This window comes from Rhinoraja longicauda, chromosome 33 (genome assembly GCF_053455715.1).
Source record: "Rhinoraja longicauda isolate Sanriku21f chromosome 33, sRhiLon1.1, whole genome shotgun sequence".
NCBI lineage: Eukaryota > Metazoa > Chordata > Chondrichthyes > Rajiformes > Arhynchobatidae > Rhinoraja > Rhinoraja longicauda.
Genome location: NC_135985.1, coordinates 2926283 through 2952401, shown reverse-complemented (window position 1 = coordinate 2952401; position 26119 = coordinate 2926283). Strand labels below are relative to the sequence as shown.

Below are 26119 nucleotides of genomic sequence, written 5' to 3'. Positions count from 1 at the left end.
ATCTTGTTCCTCCAGTATCATTGGTGCCAACTATCTCACTCCCAAATAAGGGACAAGGTGACGTCACCGCCCCACGCCCCACGTGACCTCACCCAGCCGGCGGCCACATGCTCCTGCTCCACCAATGGTGGCTGCCCTGGCCGGGAGGCGAGTTGCTAGGCAACCTCTGTTAGGCGGCGCCCGAGCCTTGGGGCCTACACTGTCAGGACCTACAGTGACCGGGCCTACAGCGTCCCCCGGGCCTAATAAGGGTCAAGGGCGGTCCCGTACGGGACAAACCAATTTAGCCCAAAATATGGGACGTCCCGGCTAATACGGGACAGTTGGCAACCCTAGTGATAGTTCCAGCCTCAACTACCTCCTCCGGCAGCTCTTTCTATAGTCCATTGATATTTATGAGCTATCGTGGAGGCTTTGTCCCGCCCCCCTCCCCTGACATCAGTCTGAAGAAGGGTCTCGACCCGAAACGTCACCCATTCCTACTCTCCCGAGATGCTGCCTGACCCATTGAGTTACTCCAGCATTTTGTGTCTACTTTCGATTTTAAACATCTGCAGTTTTTTTTCCTACACCTTTAGTAAAACCAGCATCCGCTCACCTGAAAAAGCAACATAAACATTTTTAGTTTAATTTAGAGATGCTGCAAGGATACAGGCCCTTCGGCCCACCGAGTCCGTGCCGACCAGCGATCCCCACACACTAACACTATCCCACACACACTAGGGACAATTTACAATTTTGACCGAAGCCAATTAACCTACGAACCTGCACGTCTTTGGAGTGTGGGAGGAAACCCAGAGCACCCGCAGAAAACCCAAGCAGGTCACGGGGAGAACGTGCAAACTCCATACAGACAGCACCCGTAGTCAGGATCGAACCTGGGTCTCTGGCGCTGCAAGGCAGCAACTCTAGCGCTGCACCACCTGACAATCAACAGAAACAGACCAAGGTGGCTGTACACACAATGCACCTGCAAAGATAAATGGTGATGCAGTCAACAAGGTGCTGTTGCTTTTAATTATTTCACTGAGTCATTATCCCTTTATTAGCCAACTACCTCAGATCAACTAAGTACCTCCCAAGCTGTGTACAGCTCAAACAACAAATGGGTGTCCACAATAAGGCCCCTGCATGATTCGTGTGGCTACACTGCCATCTACTGAACTGTGACAGTAAACAGAAAGACCCGTTGGAATCAAGAACCAGGGCGTCACGGTGGCACAGCGGTAGAGTCGCTGCCTCACAGCGCCAGAGACCCGGGTTCCATCCCGACTACGGGTGTTGTCTGCACGTTCTCCCCGTGACAGCGTGGGTTTTCCCCAAGATCCTCAGTTTCCTCCCACACTCCACGTCTTGTGCAGGTTCGTAGGTTAATTGGCTTGGTGAAATTGTAAATTGTCCCTAGTGTGTGTAGGATAGTGCTCGTGTGCGGGGATCGCTGGTCGGCGCGGACTCGGTGGGGAGAAGGGCCGGGTGCTAAAGTCTAAAAGTTTAAAGTCTGAAGACTGGCATAGATGGGGCATCTTGGTTGCCACGGATGAATGAGGTGGGTCGAAGGGCATTTCCGTGTTGTGTGACTAGATTTTAAAAAAAGGAGCCTGCAAATTCCAATTTTAGTTTTCCCTAAAGAGCGCTGATGAGATTTAGGTCGTCCAAACACAAATGCATGCTCATGATTAACTGGTCTGCCAAAGCTGAAATCGCTAGCTTTAAAAGACAGCAAACTTTCTGATCTAACTTTACAAACCCATTCCCATCTGCAGAGCATGGGGTGCAATATCATCCCTCCCACCTACAAGTTGGAACACGGGAGGTAACAGAGAGAACATGCAAACTCCGTACAGACAGCACCCGCAGTCAGGAGAGTTGCCAAACTTCAGCAACGTTTTGCCCAAAAGGTTTTGGTAGATTAACCTTTTAGTGGATTAGCTGAAAGTTAACGCTTCCATAGAAACATAGAAACCTAGAAAATAGGTGCAGGAGTAGGCCATTCGGCCCTTTGAGCCTGCACCGTCATTCAATTTGATCATGGCTGATCATCCAACTCAGTATCCCGTTCCTGCCTTCTCTCCATACCCCCTGATCCCTTTAGCCACAAGGGCCACATCTAACTCCCTCTTAAATATAGCCAATGAACTGGCCTCAACTACCTTCTGTGGCAGAGAATTCCACAGATTCACCACTCTCTATGAAAAAAAACGTTCTCATCTCGGTCCTAAAAGACTTCCCCCTTATCCTTAAACTGTGACCCCTTGTTCTGGACTTCCCCAACATCGGGAACAATCTTCCCGCATCTAGCCTGTCCAATCCCTTAAGAATTTTGTAAGTTTCTATAAGATCCCCCCTCAATCTTCTAAATTCCAGCGAGTACAAGCCGAGTCTATCCAGTCTTTCTTCATATGAAAGTCCTGCCATTCCAGGAATCAATCTGGTGAACCTTCTCTGTACTCTCTCTATGGCAAGAATGCCTTTTCTCAGATTAGGAGACCAAAACTGTCCAATATTGTTCGAAGTTGTAAGTGCAGCAGCTAATTTGCAACATAAAGAGCAAGATAATGAAACGAAAATGCTATTAATCCTTAACCTTCCTCTGCTCCAGACACAGATGCTGCCTGACCTGCTGAGAGTTTCCAGCGGATTTCACTCTTTCCTTAAAACAGTTAAACGTTAAAGAAAGTGGTGTTGGCCTTTGTAATGCAGATGCATGCTGGTCAATTGGGCCTGGATAGAGTGGATGTGGAGAGGGTGTGACAACGAGTGGGCGAATCTAGGACTGGAGGTCACAGCCTTGGAACAAAAGAACATACCTTTAGAAAGAAGGTGGGGGGAAATTTTTTAGTCAGAGGGTGGTGAATCTGTGGAATTCATTGCCACAGAAGACTGTGGAGGCCAAGTCAATGGATATTTTTATGGCAGAGATAGATAGATTTGTGGCGGTTCCCAAGGGTCAGGCCATACCACTACCGACCCCTCGGCACGGAAATGGACCAGTCCAGGAGGGCGGTCCGGACTACAGATATAAGGACAAGGTTTTGGGCGCGAAGCCATTCCAGCAGACTCGACCCGTCTGATAACCGCGTATTAAAACCATAACGCCCCCCAAAATACCTGGCTCCTTGCCTTTATTTCGGGCCTCTACCGAGGTGCCACATTGGTGACCCCGACGGTCCATTCACAATATGATGGACACAAGATCAAAAGCCGACCGTCCGTCCAGCTCGCAGGCAGACCAGGCCGCAGCTGTCGACGTGGTAGCAATCAAGCTCCCGACTTTCTGGACCACCCGGGCTCGCGTTTGGTTTTACCAAGCGGAGGCCCAGTTCCAGCTGCGGGGCATCACTTCGGATGACACCCGTTTCTTCCACCTGGTGGGAGCCCTTGACCAGGACACGGCCGAAGAGGTAACGGAGTTCCTCCAGGACCCACCAGCCTCTGGTTCTGGGGGGGGGGGGGTCCTGTGGCGGCTCCCAAGGGTCGGGCCATACCACTACCGACCCCTCGGCACGGAAATGGACCAGTTCAGGAGGGCGGACCGGACTACAGATATAAGGACAAGGTTTTGGGCACGAAGCCATTCCGGCAGACTCGACCCGTCTGATAACCGCATATTAAAACCATAACGCCCCCCAAAATACCTGGCTCCTTGCCTTTATTTCGGGCCTCTACCGACGCGCCACAGATTCTTGATTAGTACGGGTGTCAGGGGTTATGGGGAGAAGGCAGGAGAATGGGGTTAGGAGGGAGAGATAGGTCAGGCATGCTTGAATGGCGGAGTAGACTCGATGGGCCGAATGGCCTAATTCTGCTCCTATCATCTATGAAAATGTTTTTGCGACGTTTTGTGGAGGTGTTTTTTTTTCCTTTCATTGCTACCACATGCCAGGAGATCGGCACCTGGACTCAGATGTGGTGAGAGAGAGCATATATGTACAGGGTGAGGAAGTGCAGACTTATGAGGGAGCTGTGGTTTTGCCGGCTTTGGCAAGTCATCCCAGAGTCCTGCTACTGTTTCATCAAACTGTCTGTCAACTGAGGAATTATGAAGCTCTGAAAACGGAAGGGAGAAAATGCCACGATGGCATTCAGAAGCAACACAGTTTTTGTTTCCTGTAATCCTTATTTAGCTCCATGTCAGTAAACTATTATTAAATGACTAAAATTATACATCTGCCACGCGGAATTCTTTCTGTGAAATCTCTGCCTTCTGTGCACTTAGTGTTGCCAAATTTCAGCAAAGCTTTGCCCAAAACATTTGGGAAGATTATCTGTTTGGAGATTAGCTGCAAGTTACGCTTACAATTTTTCTTTGATGAGCAGTGGCTGGTTTGCAGTATAATAGTCCACAGTCATGCACATGAACAATCAGGTCTTTAGGCTGAGATACAGCACAGAAACATGCATTTCGGCCACATCGAGTCCATGCCGACCAGCGACCATTCCTTGTGCCAGCACTACCCTGCACACGAGGCACAATTTACAACTTTCCCAAAGCCAGGTAACCTACAAACCTGTACGTCTTTGGAGTGTGGGAGGAGACCGGAGCCCCTGGAGAAAGCCCACGCAGGTCACAGGAAGAACGTGCAAACTCCATACAGGCAACGCCCATAGTCAGAATCGAACCTGGGTCTCTGGCACTGTACTCAGGTTTGATCCTGACTACGGGCGCCGACTGTACGGAGTTTGTACGTTCTCCCCGTGACCTGCGTGGGTTTTCTCCGAGATCTTCGGTTTCCTCCCACACTCCAAAGACGTACAGGTATGTAGGTTAATTGACTGGGTAAATGTAAAAATTGTCCCTAGTGTGTGTAGGATAGTGTTAATGTGCGGGGATCGCTGGGCGGCACGGACTCGGTGGGCCGAAGGGCCTGTTTCCGCGCTGTATCTCTAAATCTAAAAAAATCTAAAGGCAGCAAATCTACCGCTGCACCACCGTGCCACCCTACACAGATACCTACCTCCACACACATTCCATGCACCATTGAATCATACTGCAAGAAAACAGGCCCTTCAGCCCAACTTGGCCATGCTGACCAAGTGCCATAAAGAACTGCAGATGTTGGTTTAAACCAAAGCGAGACACAAAATTCTGGAGTAACTCAGCGGGACAGGCAGCATCTCGGGAGAGAAGGAATGGGGGACGTTTCAGGTCGAGACCCTTCTTCAGACTGATATCAGGGGAGGGGGAGGGACTTTGTCTGAAGAAAGGTCTCGACCCGAAACGTCACCCATTCCTACTCTCCCGAGATGCTGCCTGACCTCCTGAGTTACTCCAGAATTTTGTATCTGACCAAATGCCCATCTCAGCGAGCCTCTATTTGACCCACATGAACTTTTCCTCTCCATGAACTTGCCCTCGTGTCTTTTAAATGCCGTTATTGTACCTTTGCAGAACTCCAAAGGGCTGCAGTTGAGTGACAAGCAGCAAATTAAAGTGTACAATTTCAAGAGGTTGACAGTTTGGAGAATGGGGTACAGAGTTGGATTCAGAGGTACAAGTGGTGGCAGAGGGAGGTTGGGGAACAGCATGGGAGGTAGAGGATGGGGGATAATTAAACCAAGGACAGCATGCAAGTAGCAAAGGGTTGGAAAGAAATCCTTGCTCCAAATACTGGCATCCACTGCCCTCCCTCAACAACCCAAACTCAACAGCAGCTCCAATCTCCACCAACCTCAGTGCCAATGGTTGGACTAGGATCCTGCTGCATCATTTTTGACCAGGGAACCAAATCTCTCACCCGTTGTCCTTCACTCAACCTTCCTCACCATCTGCCGTCATTCTGTCTCCCCTCCGCTTTCACCCACCAATGGCCCTCGCGTAAGGGAGATCGGCAAGGAGCAAGGTTTAAGCGAGGGGCAGTGAACGGCAGGGGGGAGGCAGATGAGTGCAAATCATAGGGTCACATCACGTGCAACAGTGGCCCAACTTGCAGCGGCCAACAGGTCCCATCCACACTAGCCCCATTTGCCTGCGTTTGGCCCATATCCCTCCAAACCTGCCCTGTTCATGTACTGTAAGAAAATAACTGCAGATGCCGGTACAAATCGAAGGTATTTATTCACAAAATGCTGGAGTAACTCAGCAGGTCAGGCAGCATCTCAGGAGAGAAGGAATGGGTGACGTTTCGGGTCGAGACCCTTCTTCAGACTGAAGCATGTGCTGCGTCTATCTAATTGCTTCTTAAACGTTGCCATAGTCCCTGCCTCAACTACCTCCTCCAGTAGCAAACTTGAGAAATAGCAAGAGAAAAGGAACAGGCAATAGACAAGTTCACAAGTTATAGGAGTAGAATTAGGCCATTCGGCCCATCGGGTCTACTCCGCCATTCAATCATGGCTGATCTCTGCCACCTAATCCCATTCTCCTGCCTTCTCCCCATAACCCTTGACACCCGTTCTAATCAAGAATTTGTCTGTCTCTGTCTTAAAAATATCCACTGATTTGGCCTCCACAGCCCTCTGTGGCAATGAGTTCCACAGATTACCTACTCTCTGACTAAAGAAGTTCCTCCTCACCTCCTTTCTAAAAGAGCGCCCCAAATTCTGAGGCCTAGACTCTCCCACCAGTGGATGGAAACATCCTTTCCACATCCACTCTATCCATGCCTTTCATTATTCTGTAGGTTTCAATGGCTCACACTCCTGATTTTGAAGGCGTGATATTTTACATTAATATAACCTTGGCAAATACATTCACTTCAGCCCGGACAAACAAGGATTCGTCTTTTATTATCTGCACATTGATCTGAGACATGTGCCATTGCCATGGTGCAGTGCTAAACCTAACCAAACCAAGCTGAGTAGGAAAGAACTGCAGATGCTGGTTTAAATCGAAGATAAGACACAAAATGCTGGAGTAACTCAGCAGGTCAGGCAGCATCTCTGGAGAGAAGGAATGGGTGACGTTTCGGGTCGAGACCTTTCGTCAGACTGAGAATCAGGTGAGAGGGAGACTCGGAGATAAGGAAGTGTAAGGTGTGAAAACGAGACATCAAATGAGATGCGATCAAGGAAGATGTAGAATAGATCATTGTTCGGTCGAAGATGGTGACAACGAAGCAAACAGAGATAACACTTAAGCAGTGGAACAGTCAGACTGGTCGGAGAACTAGGAAGGGGGAGGGATAGAAAGGGAAGGAAAGCAAGGGTTACTAGAAGTTGGAGAAGTCAATGTTCTGGGGTGTGAGCTGTCCAAGCAAAATATGAGGTGCTATTCCTCCAATTTGTGCTGGGCCTCACTCTGACAATGGAGGAGGCCCAGGACAGAAAGGTCAGTGTGGGAATAGAAGGAGGGGGAGTTAAAGTGTTTAGCACTCATCCCTTCTCTGCAGAGATGCTGCCTGTCCCGCTGAGTTACTCCAGCACTTTATCCCTTACAGCTTGTGTTGGCACAAAGGACATTTCCCCATCCAACTGGACTCGAATATAGTGCGTATTCCAGAACCAGGGGCCACAGTTTAAGAATAAGGGGTGGGCCATTTAAAACGGAGACGAGGAAAAACTTTTTCAGTCAGAGAGTTGTGAATCTGTGGAATTCTCTGCCTCAGAAGGCAGTGGAGGCCAATTCTCTGAATGCATTCAAGAGAGAGCTAGATAGAGCTCTTAAGGATAGCGGAATCAGGGGGTATGGGGAGAAGGCAGAAACGGGGTACTGATTGAGAATGATCAGCCATGATCACATTGAATGGCGGTGCTGGCTCGAAGGGCCGAATAGCCTACTCCTGCACCTATTGTCTATTGAAAAACTGGAACAGTGGTGGTGTCGATCTGGGAGTTTCTCAGCTAATTCCTCTACCCAAATAACGAGAGATAAATGAGTTATTGAAATATTGTCCAATCATTAATATAATCTATTGTCTATATATATCTATTGTCAATATATATCTATTGTTCATTGTCTATTCCGTAATCCCACAGGCCAACAGGGGCAGAATGCCCACCCTCTCTGTCACACGTCAGGGCAGGTTTTCAGCTGAGATATGACGCTGTCTAACTTGATGCACAATGGACCCGCCACAGTGAGCAGCCTCTTATTATTTTGTGTTGCTTTCACAGAAGATCAGCACCGAGATCCCTAAAGGATTCACCTATTAAAATATGCAGATGGGACATGGCAGAAAACGGCAGAAAATTCACATTACACCGAAACACAAAAAGAAATCAGATTTTTTCTCTTCTCTTTTTTCCCCAGAACTCAAGTCGGTTTTTTTGCGAGTGAAGTTTTCTAGCAGTTACATTATCGCTAAAGCCTTCTTGTAGCTGTCACCTGCAGTGAAGATAATTATATGCTACCTACATCACGTACGCCCACCTCCATCTACAGTGGAAGCAGGCAGGCTTGCTGCAGGACCCAGCAAACAATGGAAAGCACAGAACCATCTGACACCGCATCTCAGAGAGATCTGTGTGCCCGACTAGTAAAAGTGACAGCTTCAGAAAGGAATGACAGTCAGGTTACTGACAGGAGAAGGTCACACTGTGCGGAACTCTAGGTACAAGGGGAGTTCCATGCAGAGAGCACAGTTCATTCCACGTATCCATCTTGTGAGACACCTGAAATGCCACCTATTCCTTTCCTCCAGAGGTGCTGTCTGATCCGTAGAGTTACTCCAGCGTTTTTTGTGTGTCTACCTACAATTTAATATCATTGCACTCAATTAATGTTCAGGGGCGGCACGGTGGCGCAGCGGTAGAGTTGCTACCTCACAGCGCCAGAGACCCGGGTTCCATCCTGACTACGGGTGCTGTCTGTACGGAGATTGTACGTTCTCACCGTGACCGCGTGGGTTTCCTCCTACACTACAAATACGTGCAGGTTTGTAGGTTAATTGGCTTCTGGAAGTTGTCCCTGGCGTATAGGAAGCAAAACTGGTCTCACATTGAACCAGTGCACGCAAGATCATTGGTCGGCACAGACACACTGGGGCTGAAGGGCCTGTTTTCATGCTGTATCTCTAAGCTGCACTAAAGGTTAGTGCGCTGCCTTTTATGATCTACTGATAGTTTGGCACATTGTCTCCGATGTTTTACTTCCACCGAGACTTAGAGGTAGGGATGCCAACTTCCTCACTCCCAAATAAGGGACAAAGGGTGACGTCACCGCCCCGCGCCCCACGTGACCTCACCCAGCCAGCGGCCACGTGCTCCCGCTCCACCAATGGCGGCCGCCCGGCCGCTCTGAATAGAAACAGTGGGGTGGGCAGTGGGGTGGGCAGTGGGGTGGTGGACTATGCCAGTCACCAGCGGGCAACTGTCCCCTTATGAGTCATGCCCCATTACTGTGGTACAACACGCTGCCCATTGCTAAACCACACATGTTGCTGCACTTCAGCTCCAAGGAGGTTCGAGAGACATCAGGCAAGAGGTACAGAAGTGTGAAAACGCACACCTCATCTATTGCATCCGCTGCTCCAGATGCCAACTTATTTACATCGGCGAAACCAAACGCAGGCTCGGCGATCGACCCGCTCAACACCTGCGCTCGGTCCGCGTTAACCAATCTGATCTCCCGGTGGCTGAGCACTTCAACTCTCCCTCCCATTCCCAGTCTGACCTTTCTGTCATGGGCCTCCTCCAGTGCCATAGTGAGGCCCACCGGAAATTGGAGGAACAGCACCTCATATTTCGCCTGGGCAGCTTGCAGCCCAGTGGTATGAACATTGACTTCTCCAACTTTAGATAGTTCCTCTATCCCTCTCTTCCCCTCCCCCTTCCCAGATCTCCCTCTATCTTCCTGTCTCCACCTATATCCTTCCTTTGTCCCGCCCCCCTGACACCAGTCTGAAGAAGGGTCTCGACCCGAAACGTCACCCATTCCTTCTCTCCCGAGATGCTGCCTGACCCGCTGAGTTACTCCAGCATTTTGTGAATAAATACCTTCGATTTGTACCAGCATCTGCAGTTATTTTCTTACACCTCCAGATTCAGGGTCACTTCCTTCCCAGCTGTTATCAGGCAACTGAACCGTCCTCTCATCAACTAGAGAGCAGTTCTGACCTCCCAACGACATCATTTAGTGAGCCTCGGACCATCTTTCATCGGACTTTACCTTGCAATGGACATTATTCCCTTTATCCTGTATTTGCACACTGCGGAGGGCTTGATTGTAACCATGTATTGTCTTACTGCTGACTGGTTGGCACGCAACAAAAAGCTTTTCACTGTACCTCGGTACACATGACAGTGAACTAAACAAACCTAAATGAAACTAAAAGTACTCTTCAGACCTCCTTATTGTCTATCCAATGGTGTGACACTCAGTGGTGTTCAGACCGACTATTACACAACACCCCCGAGCCCCTCATGTGGACCCCTTGGGTGATGTATTTTCCCCTGTTTGAGGGGCGTCTCCACCACACCCTGCCCCCCATGTCCAGCAGCGGAAGGACCCTAGACTGTGGTCCTCCCCCACAGGGCCTTGGCGTTGGCTGCACCGAGCTTCAGTGCGTCCCTCAGCACGTACTCCTGCAGTCTGCAGCGGGCCCAGTCGGCAACATTCCCCCACAGACAGCTCGCTCCGCTGGGAGGTCAACAAAGCTTCAGGCAGGCCAATGATGGCTGCCTTTCACCGAGCTGCAACATTTAATGTGCGTCTCCGTGTGTCCCCCTGGGAACAGTCCGTAAATCAGAGAGTGTAGGAAGATAACTGCAGATGCTGGTACAAATCGAAGGTGTCACAAAAAGCTGGAGTAACTCAGAGGGTCAGGCAGCATCTCAGGAGAGAAGGAATGGGTGACGTTTCGGGTCGAGACCCTTCTTCATTCCTTCTCTCCTGAGATGCTGCCTGACCCGCTGAGTTACTCCAGCTTTTTGCGACACCGTAAATCCGAGAGTCTTCTGACACGGAGCGGCTCGGGATGAACCGGGACGAGGATTCCTGCTTCATTCCCCACACCCTCTCCACAACTCCAGACTCCGTGACGTGGTGGGAAACCATCGCCTCTCCACAGCAGCCGCCCAGAGGACGATGGGCTTCAGTGGTCAGACTACCAGGGCCCAGGTAGGATCAGACGGAGATGTCCCTGGCTCTGCCAGCTGAGAGGGGTCTTGGTGCTTCGTGACAACTCGTGCGTTGCAGAACGGGCCAGTGAGCTGCTCCCGGGAGTTTTATGAGCATCCCAGGCTAGCTCCACCGATGAAAGTCAACCCCTGAGCCTTCAAGGAAAAAGAGTGCCTCAGGATGATCATGATAGTTCCCAAGGGCTCCAAGGAATTCCCTGTTTGAGCATTTCATTCAAAAGCCATCTGAAGCTCAGGATTATAAAGAAGAGGGAGGAAGCCTTGTGAATTATCTTCATGAATCAAGGGGCTATAAACATGTACATCATCCAACAGACATCATTTGTGCATGGGAGACAAAGGGATTTACAACAGGAAGACAGTGCACCTTGCCTGAAGGCATTTTGCTAATCTTCCTCTCTCTCTTTCCATTTGCTGCCATTATCTTACAGAACAACTGCAGGTCTTGTTAAATGCAACCTAGAAGAGTGGAATGAAATGGCATACCAAAAATGCGAATAAACTTCTCAGCGTGGACTCCCACTCAAAGCAGCTCTGGACATAGCGCGCCGTGCTCCATAACGTTCTCGTGATGTTGCGAACCCGCCTCAGGTTCCTGGTCAACACCTGCAAACAGAGTGAGAACTGAAATGTGGAAACAAAAGACCAGCAGGTGCTGGTTTACACCAAATATACACACTAGAGTAGGTATCACAAAATGCTGGAGTAACTCAGCGGGTCAGGCAGCATCTCTGGAGAGAAGGAACGGGTGACGTTTCAGGTCGAGATCGACCCAAAACGTCTCCCATTCCTTCTCTCCAGAGATGCTGCCTGACCCGCTGAGTTACTCCAGCATTTTGTGATACCTTCGATTTGCACCAGCATCTGCAGTTATTTTCCTACACAGAGTACTAGAGCAACTCAGCGGGTCAGGCAGCAATAGACAATAGACAATAGGTGCAGGAGGAGGCCATTCGGCCCAGACTCCATGAAGGGTCTAGTGATCAATGGCTGATTATTCTCAATCATCTTTGGAGATAAAAGGTTAGGTGACGTTTCGGGTCAGGAACACTTCAGATTGAACAAGTGTCAGAAGGAGGGTCTCGACCCGAAACGTCGCCCATCCTTTTTCTCCAGACATGCAGCCCGGCCCGCTGAGTTACTGCGGCACTCTGTGTCTATCTTTAGAATGAGAAGAGAGTTGTGCTTTTGCACGGTACAGCAGCACCTCCCAACCCGTGTATCACTGCTGTGGCTCCATGTGACGTGGTTTCTCCGAAGGCACTTGGTTCCACACTAGGCACCGCTGAAGGGGTGGACAGGGACAGAGTTTGGGCCCACCCCTCCTTATTTCATTCTCTTTCAGCTTTCGGATGTGGTGTTTAAACTGTGACTGTTCCTGGGGGGCTTTGAATGTGCAGTGGAAAATCCCTCCGCACTTATCCCACGATCAATATCTCAAACATGTTATCCAGTTGTTATCTGGTTTCCACTTGAAGAACCTATGCTGCCTTCTGTACAAACGGGCTGCGTTTACACAATGACTTCCACTTCAAAAGCATTCCATGAGCAGTAAAGTCAACTGGGACATTGGGACCATAACAGTGGGTGGGTCTGTCGCTGTATAACACTGGGGTACAGTACCAGTGGGGACGAGTCTGGCTGTATAACACTGGGGGACAGTACCGGTGGGGGTCTGTGTGTGTGTGTGTAACACTGGGGTACAGTACCGGTGGGGATGAGTCTGGCTGTATAACACTGGGGTACAGTACAGGTGGGGGTCTGTGTGTGTGTGTGTGTAACACTGGGGGACAGTACCGGTGGGGAAGGGTCTGTGTGTAACACTGGGGTACAGTACAGGTGGGGATGGGCTGTGTGTGTGTAACACTGGGGTACAGTACAGGTGGGGATGGGCTGTGTGTGTGTAACACTGGGGTACAGTACAGGTGGGGATGAGTCTGGCTGTATAACACTGGGGTACAGTACAGGTGGGGACGGGTCTGTGTGTAACACTGGGGTACAGTACCGGTGGGGACGTGTGTGTGTGTGTAACACTGGGGTACAGTACAGGTGGGGACGGGTCTGTGTGTAACACTGGGGTACAGTGCCGGTGGGGAAGGGTCTGTGTGTAACACTGGGGTACAGTACCAGTGGGGACGGGTCTGTGTGTAACACTGGGGTACAGTACAGGTGGGGACGTGTGTGTGTGTAACACTGGGGTACAGTACAGGTGGGGACGGGTCTGTGTGTAACACTGGGGTACAGTACCGGTGGGGACGTGTGTGTGTGTGTGTAACACTGGGGTACAGTACAGGTGGGGACGGGTCTGTGTGTAACACTGGGGTACAGTGCCGGTGGGGACGTGTGTGTGTGTGTGTAACACTGGGGTACAGTACAGGTGGGGACGGGTCTGTGTGTAACACTGGGGTACAGTGCCGGTGGGGACGTGTGTGTGTGTAACACTGGGGTACAGTGCCGGTGGGGAAGGGTCTGTGTGTAACACTGGGGTACAGTACCAGTGGGGACGGGTCTGTGTGTAACACTGGGGTACAGTGCCGGTGGGGAAGGGTCTGTGTGTAACACTGGGGTACAGTGCCGGTGGGGAAGGGTCTGTGTGTAACACTGGGGTACAGTGCCAGTAGGGATGGGTCTGGCTGTATAACTGCAATACAATAGATCCTAAAAGACACTGGTGTGTCATGGCATTAGGCAGTGACACAGCCTAAGTAGAGTAGGAAATGTTTACTCTCTGAAAGAAAGATGAGAATAGCTGGGCTTTCAAATTAAAAAACCCATTGCTTTCACATATCTTGACTGGATGGTTTGAAGGTGTGGCATTATAGTCTGCTTCAAAAGCTAATAACACACATTTTGAAGATTTCGCTTTCAAAAATAATGGCTACGTTTCAGCGATGGGAAGGTTGGTACATCCTATGTTATTCACCCTCTTCCCCCTGTCATTTTGGTTCATTTCATGCATTGTCCACAGTGACAAGGAGACAATCTGAACCATATCCCCTGGCAAACCTGCCGATTTATCAATTATGTGTATAACGAAATAACTGCAGATGCTGGTACAAATCGAAGGTGTTTATTCACAAAATGCTGGAGTAACTCAGCAGGTCAGGCAGCATCTCGGGAGAAAAGGAATGGGTGACGTTTCGGGTCGAGACCCTTCTTGGGTCTCGACCCGAAACGTCACCCATTCCTTCTCTCCCGAGATTCTGCCTGACCTGCTGAGTTACTCCAGCATTTTTGTGAATAAATACCTTCGATTTATCAATTATAGTTCTTTGGCTAAAAAGTTGAAATACCTTCTTTGAAAACTTGGGGTTTTCGTCCAACTTCCTTGGTTCCTTTGGTTTGAAAGTTCGGAGGCTGGCCTTAATCTGGGAAAATAAAACAAAATAACAAATATTGAGCACGTTTGGGTTTGGTTTATTGTCACGTGTACCGTGACGCAGTGAGAAGCTTGTGTTGCGTGCTAACCAGTCAGCGGAAAGACGATACAGGATTACAATCGAGCCGTCCACACTGTCGTCGTGGCTGTCCCTCGAAGGTCGAGGATGATGGTCTACGTTCCATCACAGAACGAAGACGCCTGTGCGTGTACATGTTTGACGTGTACTTGATGTTGCACTCCAAGAAGCACCCGCTCCTTCACAAATCAATCAACTCATTCCAATGGCAAGGGAACCAAGACGATCGGAGCTGATAGATCTGTTGCAGCCTTCATCCGCCATAACAGACGTTGAGTTCATTGGAATTTAGAAGGATGAGAGGAGATCTTATCGAAACGTATAAGATTATTAAGGGGTTGGACACGTTAGAGGCAGGAAACATGTTCCCAATGTTGGGGGAGTCCAGAACAAGGGGCCACAGTTTAAGAATAAGGGGTAGGCCATTTAGAACTGAGATGAGGAAAAACCTTTTCAGTCAGAGTTTTGTGTATCTGTGGAATTCTCTGCCTCAGAAGGCAGTGGAGGCCAATTCTCTGAATGCATTCAAGAGAGAGCTAGATAGAACTCTTAAGGATAGTGGAGTCAGGGGGTATGGGGAGAAGGCAGGAACGGGGTACTGATTGAGAATGATCAGCCATGATCACATTGAATGGCGGTGCTGGCTCGAAGGGCCGAATGGCCTCCTCCTGCACCTATTGTCTATTGTCTATTGTCTATAACTTCGTCCGTTGAGGTCTTGTAGGTTGGATCGTTCTTAGTGCGGACCCCCATCCTCGACCTTACCGCCATGGGTGGCCCTACCAGATGCTAGTGCTTCACACGATATTGCTCTCAGAATCATGGGGGCACGCGGAATCATGGGGGAACTGAGGTGAGAAGGGACTTTTTCACCCAGAGAGTTGTGAATTTGTGCAATTCTCTGCCACAGAGGGCAGTGGAGGCCAAATCACTGGATGGATTTAAGAGAGAGTTAGATAGAGCTCTAGGGGCTAGTGGGATGAAGGTTCTCGACCCGAAACGTCACCCATTCCTTCTCTCCTGAGATGCTACCTGACCTGCTGAGTTACTCCAGCATTTTGTGAAATAAATACCTTCGATTTGTACCAGCATCTACAGTTATTTTCTTACACTAGGGGCGAGTGGAATCAAGGGATATGGGGAGAAGGCAGGCACGGGTTATTGATTGGGGACGATCAGCCATGATCACAATGCATGGAGGTGCTGGCTCGAGGGGCCGAATGGCCTCCTCCTGCACCTATTTTCTTTGTTTCTATCTATGTTTCTACGCAAGCCTCTTCACCACAACAAGATGAACGATCCAAAGAGGCCACACTGTACTGACATATGATAACGGTTGTAACATGAATAACGTTCAGTGGAAGATAAAGTCCAGTAAAATCTGATCAAAGATTGTCCAAGAGTCTCCAATGAAGTAAATAGTAGTCCAGGACCGCTCTCTAGTTGGTGATAGGACGGTTCAGTAGCCTGATAACAGCTGGGAAGAAACGGTCCCTGAATCTGGAGGTGTGCATTTTCACACTTCTGTATCTTTTATAGACAATAGACAATAGGTGCAGGAGGAGGCCATTCGGCCCTTCGAGCCAGCACCGCCATTCAATGTGATCATGGCTGATCATTCTCAATCAGTACCCCGTTCCTGCCTTCTCCCCATACCCCCTGACTCCGCTATCCTAAAGAGCTCTATCTAGCTCTCTCTTGAATGCATTCAGAGAATTGGCCTCCACTGCCTTCTGAGGCAGAGAATTCCACAGATTCACAACTCTCTGACTGAATTGTTTTTTCCTCATCTCAGTTCTAAATGGCCTACCCCTTATTCTTAAACTGTGGCCCATTGTTCTGGACTCTCTTTCTCCGTCCAAACTCTGAGCAAGTGAATTAGCAGAAGTAAGAATTAATTCTAAAGAGCCCCAATCTAAGTTCATAAGTTCAAGGCGCAGAATTAGGCCATTCGGCCCATCGAGTCTACTCCGCCATTCAATCGTGGCTGATCTATCTCTTCCTCTCAACCCCATTCCCCTGCCTTCACCCCATAACCCCTGACACCCTGGTCATTTCCCCCAACAGTTGCCGCCTGACCGACTGAGCTCCTCCAGCAGTTTGTCTTCTAATTGGCAGAACAGGGCACACAGACGTTTAGAGAATCTGCCTTGGAAGGATTTAGTTCCTCGTGCGAGAGAAATGCGTAAATCAGCGGCGAACAGCTGTGGGACCACTCAGCAACTGCAACACTGACCTTCGGATACGCTCTTCCCACATGTGGAATGCTTCCCAATTTATGACATGGCTGCGTTGAACTGAAGGGTCTTCTCACAGGCAGAAGGTTTCCTGTCCCAGTGGGACAGGAACAGATTAGGAACAGAAGCAAACAGTGTTCGAAGAAGTTCAAACGAGGTACATGTGATCGAGAGCATGCAGCCAGGCCTTAGATCTACCGCCGTCCACGATTCCCAGAGTTTCACCGCTCCAATATCCAACTCCACCATGGTCCCAAAGTGGCAATAATAAAAATGAAATGCAAAGCAATATTGCACTTCCCTTTTACCGCACTGTGGTCTGGAATCCCTGTGTCTGAAGAACTGAAACCAGCCGCCGTTTCCTGCAGTCCCCCCTCAAAGAAAAGTGGGATCGACCAATATATAATAGAAGAAAATAACTGCAGGTGCTGGTACAAATCGAAGGTATTTATTCACAAAATGCTGGAGTAACTCAGCAGGTCAGGCAGCATCTCGGGAGAGAAGGAATGCTGCCTGACTAACAAGATGCTGCCTGACCTGCTGAGTTACTCCAGCATTTTGTGAATAAATACCTGGGAACTATCAATATCGGACGGGGTGGGGGCAGCTTTACGTTCTCGGCATCCACGCTAGGCAGCTCTACGGAACTGGCAACATTTGCAGCGTCAACTACAGTACTCTGAAGCACCAATAGCCCCCTCCATCGACTCCTTTAAGTCCAGGCTCAAAACCTATTTCTACTCCCTAGCGTTTGAGGCTCATTGAGGAGGCGCTGTGAACTGTTTACGTGCTACTGTATGTTTCATTTTTTTCCTTAGTACCTAATCAGATGTACAGCACTTTGGTCAACGTGGGTTGTTTTTAAATGTGCTATACAAATAAAATTGACTTGACTTGACTTGACTTTTGATCGTTGTAGTTGATATACGAAAGAAGAAGAATATTGGACAAAATACACTCCTGTACATTATCCTCCGTTATTTAAACGCTGTTTGGATGCCTCAGGTAAAACCATCCTGACTCATTAATCCAGCACAGGTGGCTCAGCGGTTGAGTTGCTGCCTGACAGCGCCAGAGACCCGGGTTCGATCCTGACCGCGGGTGCTTGTCTATTCAGAGTTTGTACGTTCTCCCTGTGACCTGCGTGGGTTTTCTCCGGGTGCTCCGGTTTCCTCCCACACTCCAAAGCCGTACAGGGACTGTAGGTATAATCGTAAACTGTCCCTAGTGTGTGTAGGATAGCGTTAGTGTGTGGGGATCGCTGGGCGGCACGGATTTGGTGGGCCGAAGGGCCTGTTTCCGCGCTGTATCTCCAAACTAAAACGTTACCATTCCATCATTGCACAAAGAAAAAGTGGATTTCTTCTTTTTTTGGATGTCTTTTTTGTGGTAAACTAACCTCCTGCGGCTGAAACACAAGTAATAATATTTGGCTGATAACACAATGAAAGATAATTTGGAGTGGGACATATTTAGGCATCGGCTGGGGATACCATATGTCCTATTTTCTCTCTCTGTCTATCACTGTGTACATCACAATATTCCCCCAAAGTCCTGCGTCAGTATGACAAGGGTTAAAATAGCTGTGCACCACAAGGTATAAAATCATAAAAGGACTGGACAAGCTAGATGCAGGAAAAATATTCCCAATGTTGGGGGAGTCCAGAACCAGGGGACACACAGTCTTAGAATAAAGGGGAGGCCATTTAAATCTGAGGCGAGAAGAAACCTTTTCACCCAGAGGGTTGTGAATTTGTGGAATTCTCTGCCACAGAGGGCAGTGGAGGCCGATTCACTGGATGAATTTAAAAGAGAGTTAGATAGTGCTCTAGGGGCTAGTGGATTCGAGGGATATGGGGAGAAGGCAGGCACAGGTTACTGATTGTAGATGATCAGCCATGATCACAATGAATGGTGGTGCTGGCTCGAAGGGCCAAATGGCATCCTCCTGCACGTATTTTCTATGTTTCTATGTTTCTAAGGTGCATGATAGACGCTCTTTGTTGTACTATAACCCTTGCCACACTGAAGCTTCCACATATGCGGCCTGCACTTACATGATGTACAGTCACATTACAGATCTGATTCCGCCACTGTCCAAAGGTGCTGGTGAGGCCACGTTTGGAGAATTGTGAGCAGTTTTGGGCCCCATATCTGACGAAGGATGTGCTGGCTCTGGAGAGGGTCATAAGATCATAAGGAATAGGAGTAGAATTAGGCCATTTGGCCCATCTAGTCTACTCCGCCATTCAATCATGGCTGATGTATCCCTCCCTCCTAACCCCATTCTCCTGCCTTCTCCCCATAACCTCTGACACCTGTAATAATCATTAATCTTTCTATCTCTGCCTTAAAAATATCGATTGACTTGGCCTCCACAGCCTTCTACGGCAAAGAATGTGTAGATCAGTGCATGTTCCTTTAACATAGTGACCTCACCACTACTAACCACTCCCCATTGTCTCTTGTATAATTGTAGCTTCCCCACCTCCAGCTCGCTCTCTAGTTCCAGTGATGACCACGGACAGCTAGGGCATAACATGTGTGTAGTGAAATTAATAAACAATATCCAGTAAAAGACTCTGTGTGCAAAGGACGTCTCTTTACATGGTGTCAGAGCGGTAGACTTGCGTCTCCTGTTTATCGGGTTTTTATTTTTAGCATTTGTTCGTCCCAGTTGTGTCCCATCCTTCCACTTTGCCATGGCTCCCTCGTGTCGTCGTCCGGACACGCTTGTTTTTGATGAGGACATAGTGCACCGCTGGACTGTCTTCCAGCGGGACTACGAGCACTATATAGCGATTGCCCATCCTGATGCAACTGCTGCGATAAAAGCTCACCTGCTCCTCAACCTGGCTGGTCCGGAGGCAATGGAACGCCATGCGTCGTTCGAATTCGTCCCTCCGGAGGACCGCAACGACCCGGTATGTCTCATGGCTAAGTTCACTGCCCTGTGCGATATACCCACCAATAACATTATCGAACGTTTCAACTTTTTCTCGCGGCGTCAGACTCCAGGGGAGCACGTTGACGCCTTCATTGCATCTTTAAGACATATGGCTCGGCGGTGCCGCCTTCAAACGATTACACCCGACGAGATGATCAGGGATGTCCTGGTCAACGGTCTCCTAAACTCTAAGCTGCGGGATGAGCTCCTGATGAAGCCTGACCTGTCGCTAACGGACGCCATACATGCCGCACGCATGGCCTCTGCTGTTGGCTCAGTATCTCGGCCGGCGCCCCAGGACATAAATTTCACCGGCCGCCGGCGATTGAATGACCCGCAGACCAAGGTCACCCCCTCCGCGCCCACTATGGTCACCCCTCGCAGATGCCCAAACTGCAACTTCTCGTCACACAGGTATAACGTTTGCCCAGCGCAGGGCAAAACTTGTAATTCCTGCGGGAGGCAGAACCATTTTTCTGCAGCTTGTCGTTCTCGTGGGAGACCTGTCCCTGCTCCTAGAGGGAGTCTAAACAACCTTGCGACCGATGATAGCGCAACCGGTTCCCGGTACCAACATGAGGAACTCCATGGCTCAGATACGACTTCCTCCCATGGAGACTCTATGCTGTTTTCGCTTTTGGGTGCACCTGCATTGATAACGGATCCATCCGTGCATGTTACAGTCAATGGACACTCCTTCCCTGCCAAGGTCGATACTGGGGCTTTTGCAAATGTTATGTCTGTGGGCCTCTTCGAGCAGATAAGCTCGGGGGAGAGGGTTACTCCTGACAACTCCCGCCTCCATGCCTATGGGGGAGGCGTTCTGATTGCCGTGGGAAAGGCAACGGTTATCTGTACTGTTCTGGAGACCTCTCGGCCCCTCACGTTCCTCCTGCTAGCATCTGACAACGTCACCCTGCTGGGCGCCCGTGCATGCCAGGACTTTGGTTTGGTCTCATTCCACCGCGACATCCACCTGGTGCAGGCCCCCATGGACCCCCTGATCGAGTACCCTGACCGATTTGATGACGTCCTGGGGAAGCTGCCCTGTGCCTACAAGATCGTTGTGGACCCGGGGGTCGACCCAGTGGTCAGACCGGCCCACCGTGTGTCTTTTGCCATGAAGGGCCGCGTGGAGTCCACACTACGTGGCATGGTGGACATGGGCATCCTCAAGGAGGTGAGTGCCCCCACCCAGTGGGTCTCCACCATGGTGGTCGCTGCCAAGAAGGACGCGAGCGAGATCAGGATCTGCATCAACCCCAAGGACCTGAACCTGGCTATTAAACGCCCGCACTACCCCATGCGGACGGTGGAGGACGTCGCGGCACAGGTCGGTCCAGCCACAGTTTTCTCGGTCCTGGATGCCAAGAGCTCCTTTTGGCAGATCCCGCTGGATGCACGTTCCTCCTTCCTGACCACCTTCAGCACACCGTTCGGCAGGTTCCGTTTCCTCCGCATGCCTTTTGGGATCAACTCGGCAAGCGAGGTTTTTCAGCGTACGATGGAGCAGCTGTTTGCTGGGTTGCCGTGCGCCATCATTGTGGATGACATCCTGGTGTACGGGAGGGACGTCGCTGAGCATGACCGACACCTCCGCCAAGTCCTGGACAAGGCTCGTGAGATCAATCTCAAGCTTAATCGAAGGAAGTGTCGGTTCCGCGTTGAGGAAGTCACCTACGTCGGCCACGTTTTCACGGCGGGGGGCCTGAAGCCAGACCCCGAGAAGACGGCGGCGATCACCAAAATGCCCGCTCCCACTGACGTGCCCGGCCTGCAGCGCTTCCTGGGCATGGTCAACTACTTGGGTAAGTTCATACCCGACCTCAGCGAACTGAGTGCCCCCCTGAGGGAGCTGACCAAGAAGGACAATGCCTGGGTCTGGCTCCCGCACCACCAATCGGCCTTCGTGGCCCTGAGGTCCAGACTCGCACGGACCCCCACTTTGCAGTTCTTCGACCTGAACAGGCCAATCGTCCTCACCTGCGATGCATCTCGGTTCGGCCTTGGTGCTGCCTGCCTGCAGCTCTACGACGACCGACAGCTGCCCGTCTCCTATGCCTCTCGCACAATGACCCCTGCTGAACAGCGCTACGCCCAGATAGAAAAGGAGCTCCTTGCCGTGGTGTTCGCGTGCTCCAAATTCAGAGACTACGTTCTTGGAAAAACTTTCACCATCGAAACTGACCACCAGCCGCTGGTCTCTATTTTAAACAAGCCCATCCACGCAGCCTCGTCCCGCTTGCAGCGAATGATGCTGCAGCTGCAGCGTTTCACATTCAAAATCGTGTACCGCAAAGGCAAGGAGATGTTCGTGGCAGACACTTTGTCCCGTGCCCCACTACCTTCCACTTCCCGCCATCCGTACGAATCGGCTGACCTGATGGTGTTGAACGTCAACATCGTTCCATCTTGGCAGATGCAGTCCCTGGTCACACACACTGCCGCTGATCCGAACCTTCAACAGCTTGAGGGCGTCATCCGCCGTGGCTGGCCTGAACGACGGTCTTCCCTGCCGGCTGGTGCCGTGCCCTACTTCCTGGTTCGGGATGAACTGGTGCTGCACGCGGGCGTGGTGGTGAAGGGTCACAAGGTTGTGGTGCCGGCTGCGCTGCGAGATCACTACTTCCAGACTGCCCACAACGGACACCCAGGGGTGGAGGCCACGTTATCCCAGGCCCAAGCACAGTTTTACTGGCCTGGCATGGTCAAGGACATCCGGGACAGGGTCTCCGCCTGCGCTGCCTGCAACAGCCTATTACCTCATCAGCAGCGCAAGCCTCTCCTGCAGCAGCCGGCTCCCGAGTTGCCGTGGATGGCTGTTGCCGCCGATATTTTCGAGTGGCGTGGCAAACACTACCTGGTCCTGGTGGACTCCTACTCCAGCTGGTTCGAGGTGGACCTGCTGCCGTCCCTCACGTCTGCTGCCGTCATCGGGAAGCTTCGCCGCCACTTCTCTACCTTTGGTTCCCCGGCATCCCTCCAGTCCGACAACGGCAGCCAGTTTACCAGCGCGGAGTTTGCTGCTTTCGCCACCCGGTGGAACTTTCGCCACATCACCAGCAGCCCCGAGTACCCGCAAAGCAATGGACTTGCAGAGCGCACTGTCCGCAGCGCTAAGGAACTGATGGAACGTTGCCGGCTTGACAGTTCGGACTTGTACCTTGCCCTCCTCAACCTCCGCAACATCTCCCGGGACCCCGCGCTCGGTTCCCCTGCCCAGCGCCTCATGTCCCGCACCACTAGACCCCCTATCCCCGTCTCCCAGCAATCCCTGCAACCCACGGCTCGGAGCCCTGCCGCTGTCAGGGAGCGCTTCACTGAAAAGCAGCTCATTCAGAAGCGCTCCTTTGACAAATCGTCCCGTCCCCTTCCACCTCTGTTCGCTGGCCAGGTTGTCCGGATGGAGTCCACCTCCGGTCACCACCGGCTGGCCGTGGTCGTCGGCAATGCTGACTCTCCACGGTCGTACCTGGTCAACTACGAGGGCACCGTGTATCGTCGTACCCGCCAGCACCTGATGCTGGTAAACGAGCCTGCACCGCCTCCCGCGGTCCCGTATTCACCTCCCGTCCAGTCCCCGGTGCCTGATGTGCCTCCTGCTCCGGTACATCCGCAGTCGCCCCAGCCCCCTTCCCCTCCCTCGCCTGCGCGTGTATCGCTTCCCAGTCCTCCTCCTTCCCCTGGTTCCCCAGCCTCTGTACCCGCACCCGTCCATGCTGTTCCTTCGACCGGAGGGGATGGTGGGTTGCGCACCCGCTCTGGGAGAGTGGTCAGGCCGCCTGTCCGGTACGGTGTGTACGAGTAGTCTGTGTTGTGCTGCATTCTATCTGCTCCCTGCTTGTAGTTTGAGCCTAGCGCATGAGCCGTGGTCACTTTTGTTTCCAAGAGGAAGGATGTAGATCAGTGCATGTTCCTTTAACATAGTGACCTCACCACTACTAACCACTCCCCATTGTCTCTTGTATAATTGTAGCTTCCCCACCTCCAGCTCGCTCTCTAGTTCCAGTGATGACCACGGACAGCTAGGGCATAACATGTGTGTAGTGAAATTAATAAACAATATCCAGTAAAAGACTCTGTGTGCAAAGGACGTCTCTTTACAGAATGCCACAGATTCACCACCCCCTGACTAAAGAAATTTCTCCCCATCTTCCTAAAAGAACATCCTTTAATTCCGAGGCTGTGACCTCTAGTTCTAGACTCTCCCACTGGTGGAAACATCCTCTCCACATCCTCTCCACATCCTCTCCACATCCTCTCCACATCCACTCTATCCAGGCCTTCCACCATTCCGGGTGCAGAGGAGTTTTACGAGAATGATCTCGGGGATGTTTGGGTGAATGTTTGAGGAGTGTATAATGGACTCACTGGAGCTTAGAAGGATGAGGGGAGATCTCAATGAAACTTAACAAATAAAGAAAGGCCGAGATATGGGCAGGTCATTGGATTGTGGGAGGAAACAGGAGTATCCGGAGCAAAGCCCACACGGTCACAGGAAGAACTGGAAGTAAGTGGTAAACGTAGCATCTCATCATTCATCACTGAGGTCACCAAGCCTTCTGACCAGATAAAGCAAATTGATGGAAGACGCCCACCATCAAGCATGGTTACAAAACAGACCTGCAGAGTGACTCTGGCTCACTCACTGGGTTAGAGATAAGGTCCATCTGTAAGTAGAGAACTCCTTTCTCTGCTTGTCCCAGCTTTCTGTTCTTCAGCACGTATCCAGTCCGGTGGCCATTCTTGATCTAGATTCACAAAGCACAGCACACCGAGGGATCAGGACTGAGGGGTGAAACATCACAAGGTCTCCTTTAACGTCAAACAGAAAGTGACCGCAATGGTTAATGGGCCAATGTACGTTTACACTCAAGGTAGACACAAAATGCTGGAGTAACTCAGCGGGACAGGATGCATCACTGGAGAGAAGGAATGGGTGACGTTTCGGGTCGAGAACCTTCTTCAAACTCAAGGCATCTGAATGTGACTGGAACTGTTCTGTGTCACCCATTCCTTTTCTCCAGAGATGTTGCCTGACCCGCTGAGTTACTCCAGCACTCTGTGAAACGTCACCTATCCATGTTCTCTGGAGATACTGCCTGACCTGCTGAGTTACTCCAGCACTCTGTGAAACGTCACCTACCCATGTTCTCCACAGATGCTGCCTGACCCGCTGAGTTACTCCAGCACTCTGTGAAATGTCACCTATCCTTGTTCTCCAGAGATGTTGCCTGACCCGCTGAGTTACTCCAGCACTCTGTGAAACGTCACCTATCCATGTTCTCCAGAGATGCTGCCTGCCCCGCTGAGTTACTCCAGCATGTAGTGTCTATCTTCAGCGTAAACCAGTATCTGGTTCCTTCCTACATTGTTCGGTGTCAATGCTTCATTTAACCACGGTTGGTGAAAAAGTTCATTCTGATCACTTCCTTCAAAAACAACATTACTTTACTTCAAACTATCAGTCTGGATTATTGTAATTATTATTATAATTATTATTATAATAGTTATTATAATTAGTCATTATAATTATTCATGATGGACTTTGCTCATTTTAAGCCTGAAGAAGGGTCCCAACCCGAAACGTCACGGTGGGGTGGCACAGCGGTAGAGTTGCTGCCTTACAATGCTTAAGGCGCCAGAGACCCGGGTTCGATCCCGACTACGGGTGCTGTCTGTACGGAGTTTGCACGTTCTCCCCGTGACCGTGTGGGTTTTCTCCGAGATCCTCGGTTTCCTCCCACACTCCAAAGACGTACAGGTTTGTATGTTAGTGTTAATGTGCAGTGACCGCTGGTCGGTGTGGACTAGGTGGGCCGAAGGGCCTGTTTCCGCGCTGTATCGCTCAACTAAACTGAACTGGCCCGCTGGGTTACTCCAGCACCTTGTGTCTTTCCCACTCATCTTAACTAAAATAGCTACGTACGGAGATGGGAAACAAAGCTGACTAAAGCCGCTGCAAGAGAGTTCTCGAGGGCTACATCAGTAGGTACCTGCAACACATCAAACTAGGGAACATGACGTTTTATCCGGATTTACTGAATCAGTGGGAAGATTAGCATCCAGACTGAGTCCCAGGAATTCCAACCTACTTACTCCTGCATTTGTTCACACTAATCCTGAATCAAATCCACATTTCAAGGGCAGCACGGTGGAGCAGCGGTAGAGTTGCTGCCTCACAGCGCCAAAGATCCCGGTTCAAAGCTGACTACAGGTGCCGTCTGTACGGAGTTTGTACGTTCACCCTGTGACTGAATGGGTTTTCTCCGGGTGCTCCGGTTTCCTCCCACACTCCACAGAGTACAGGTTTGTAGATTAATTGGCTTCTGTAAATAGTGAATTGTCCCTAGTGTGTAAGATAGTGCTAGTGTACGCTGGTCGGCACGGACTCGGTGGGCTGAGGGACCTGTTTCAACGCTAAACCTCTAACGTCTTGTCTAAAGTGTAGTGGAGGCAGA

At 50.5% G+C, this 26119-nt stretch overlaps 1 protein-coding gene across 4 annotated transcripts in view; it reads right to left on the bottom strand.

Moving 5' to 3' along the window:
* Positions 1 to 26119, bottom strand: part of LOC144608913 (multiple C2 and transmembrane domain-containing protein 2-like) — a 208529-nt gene that overhangs the window by 60429 nt on the left and 121981 nt on the right. For all 4 annotated transcript variants that reach the window (XM_078427154.1, XM_078427155.1, XM_078427156.1 and 1 more), the window contains 3 exons: positions 24308 to 24409; positions 14310 to 14384; positions 11503 to 11622 (listed from right to left, as the gene is read on the bottom strand). In XM_078427154.1, coding sequence (XP_078283280.1) covers positions 11503 to 11622; positions 14310 to 14384; positions 24308 to 24409 — 297 coding nt within the window. The remainder of the gene's footprint in view (positions 1 to 11502; positions 11623 to 14309; positions 14385 to 24307; positions 24410 to 26119) is intronic.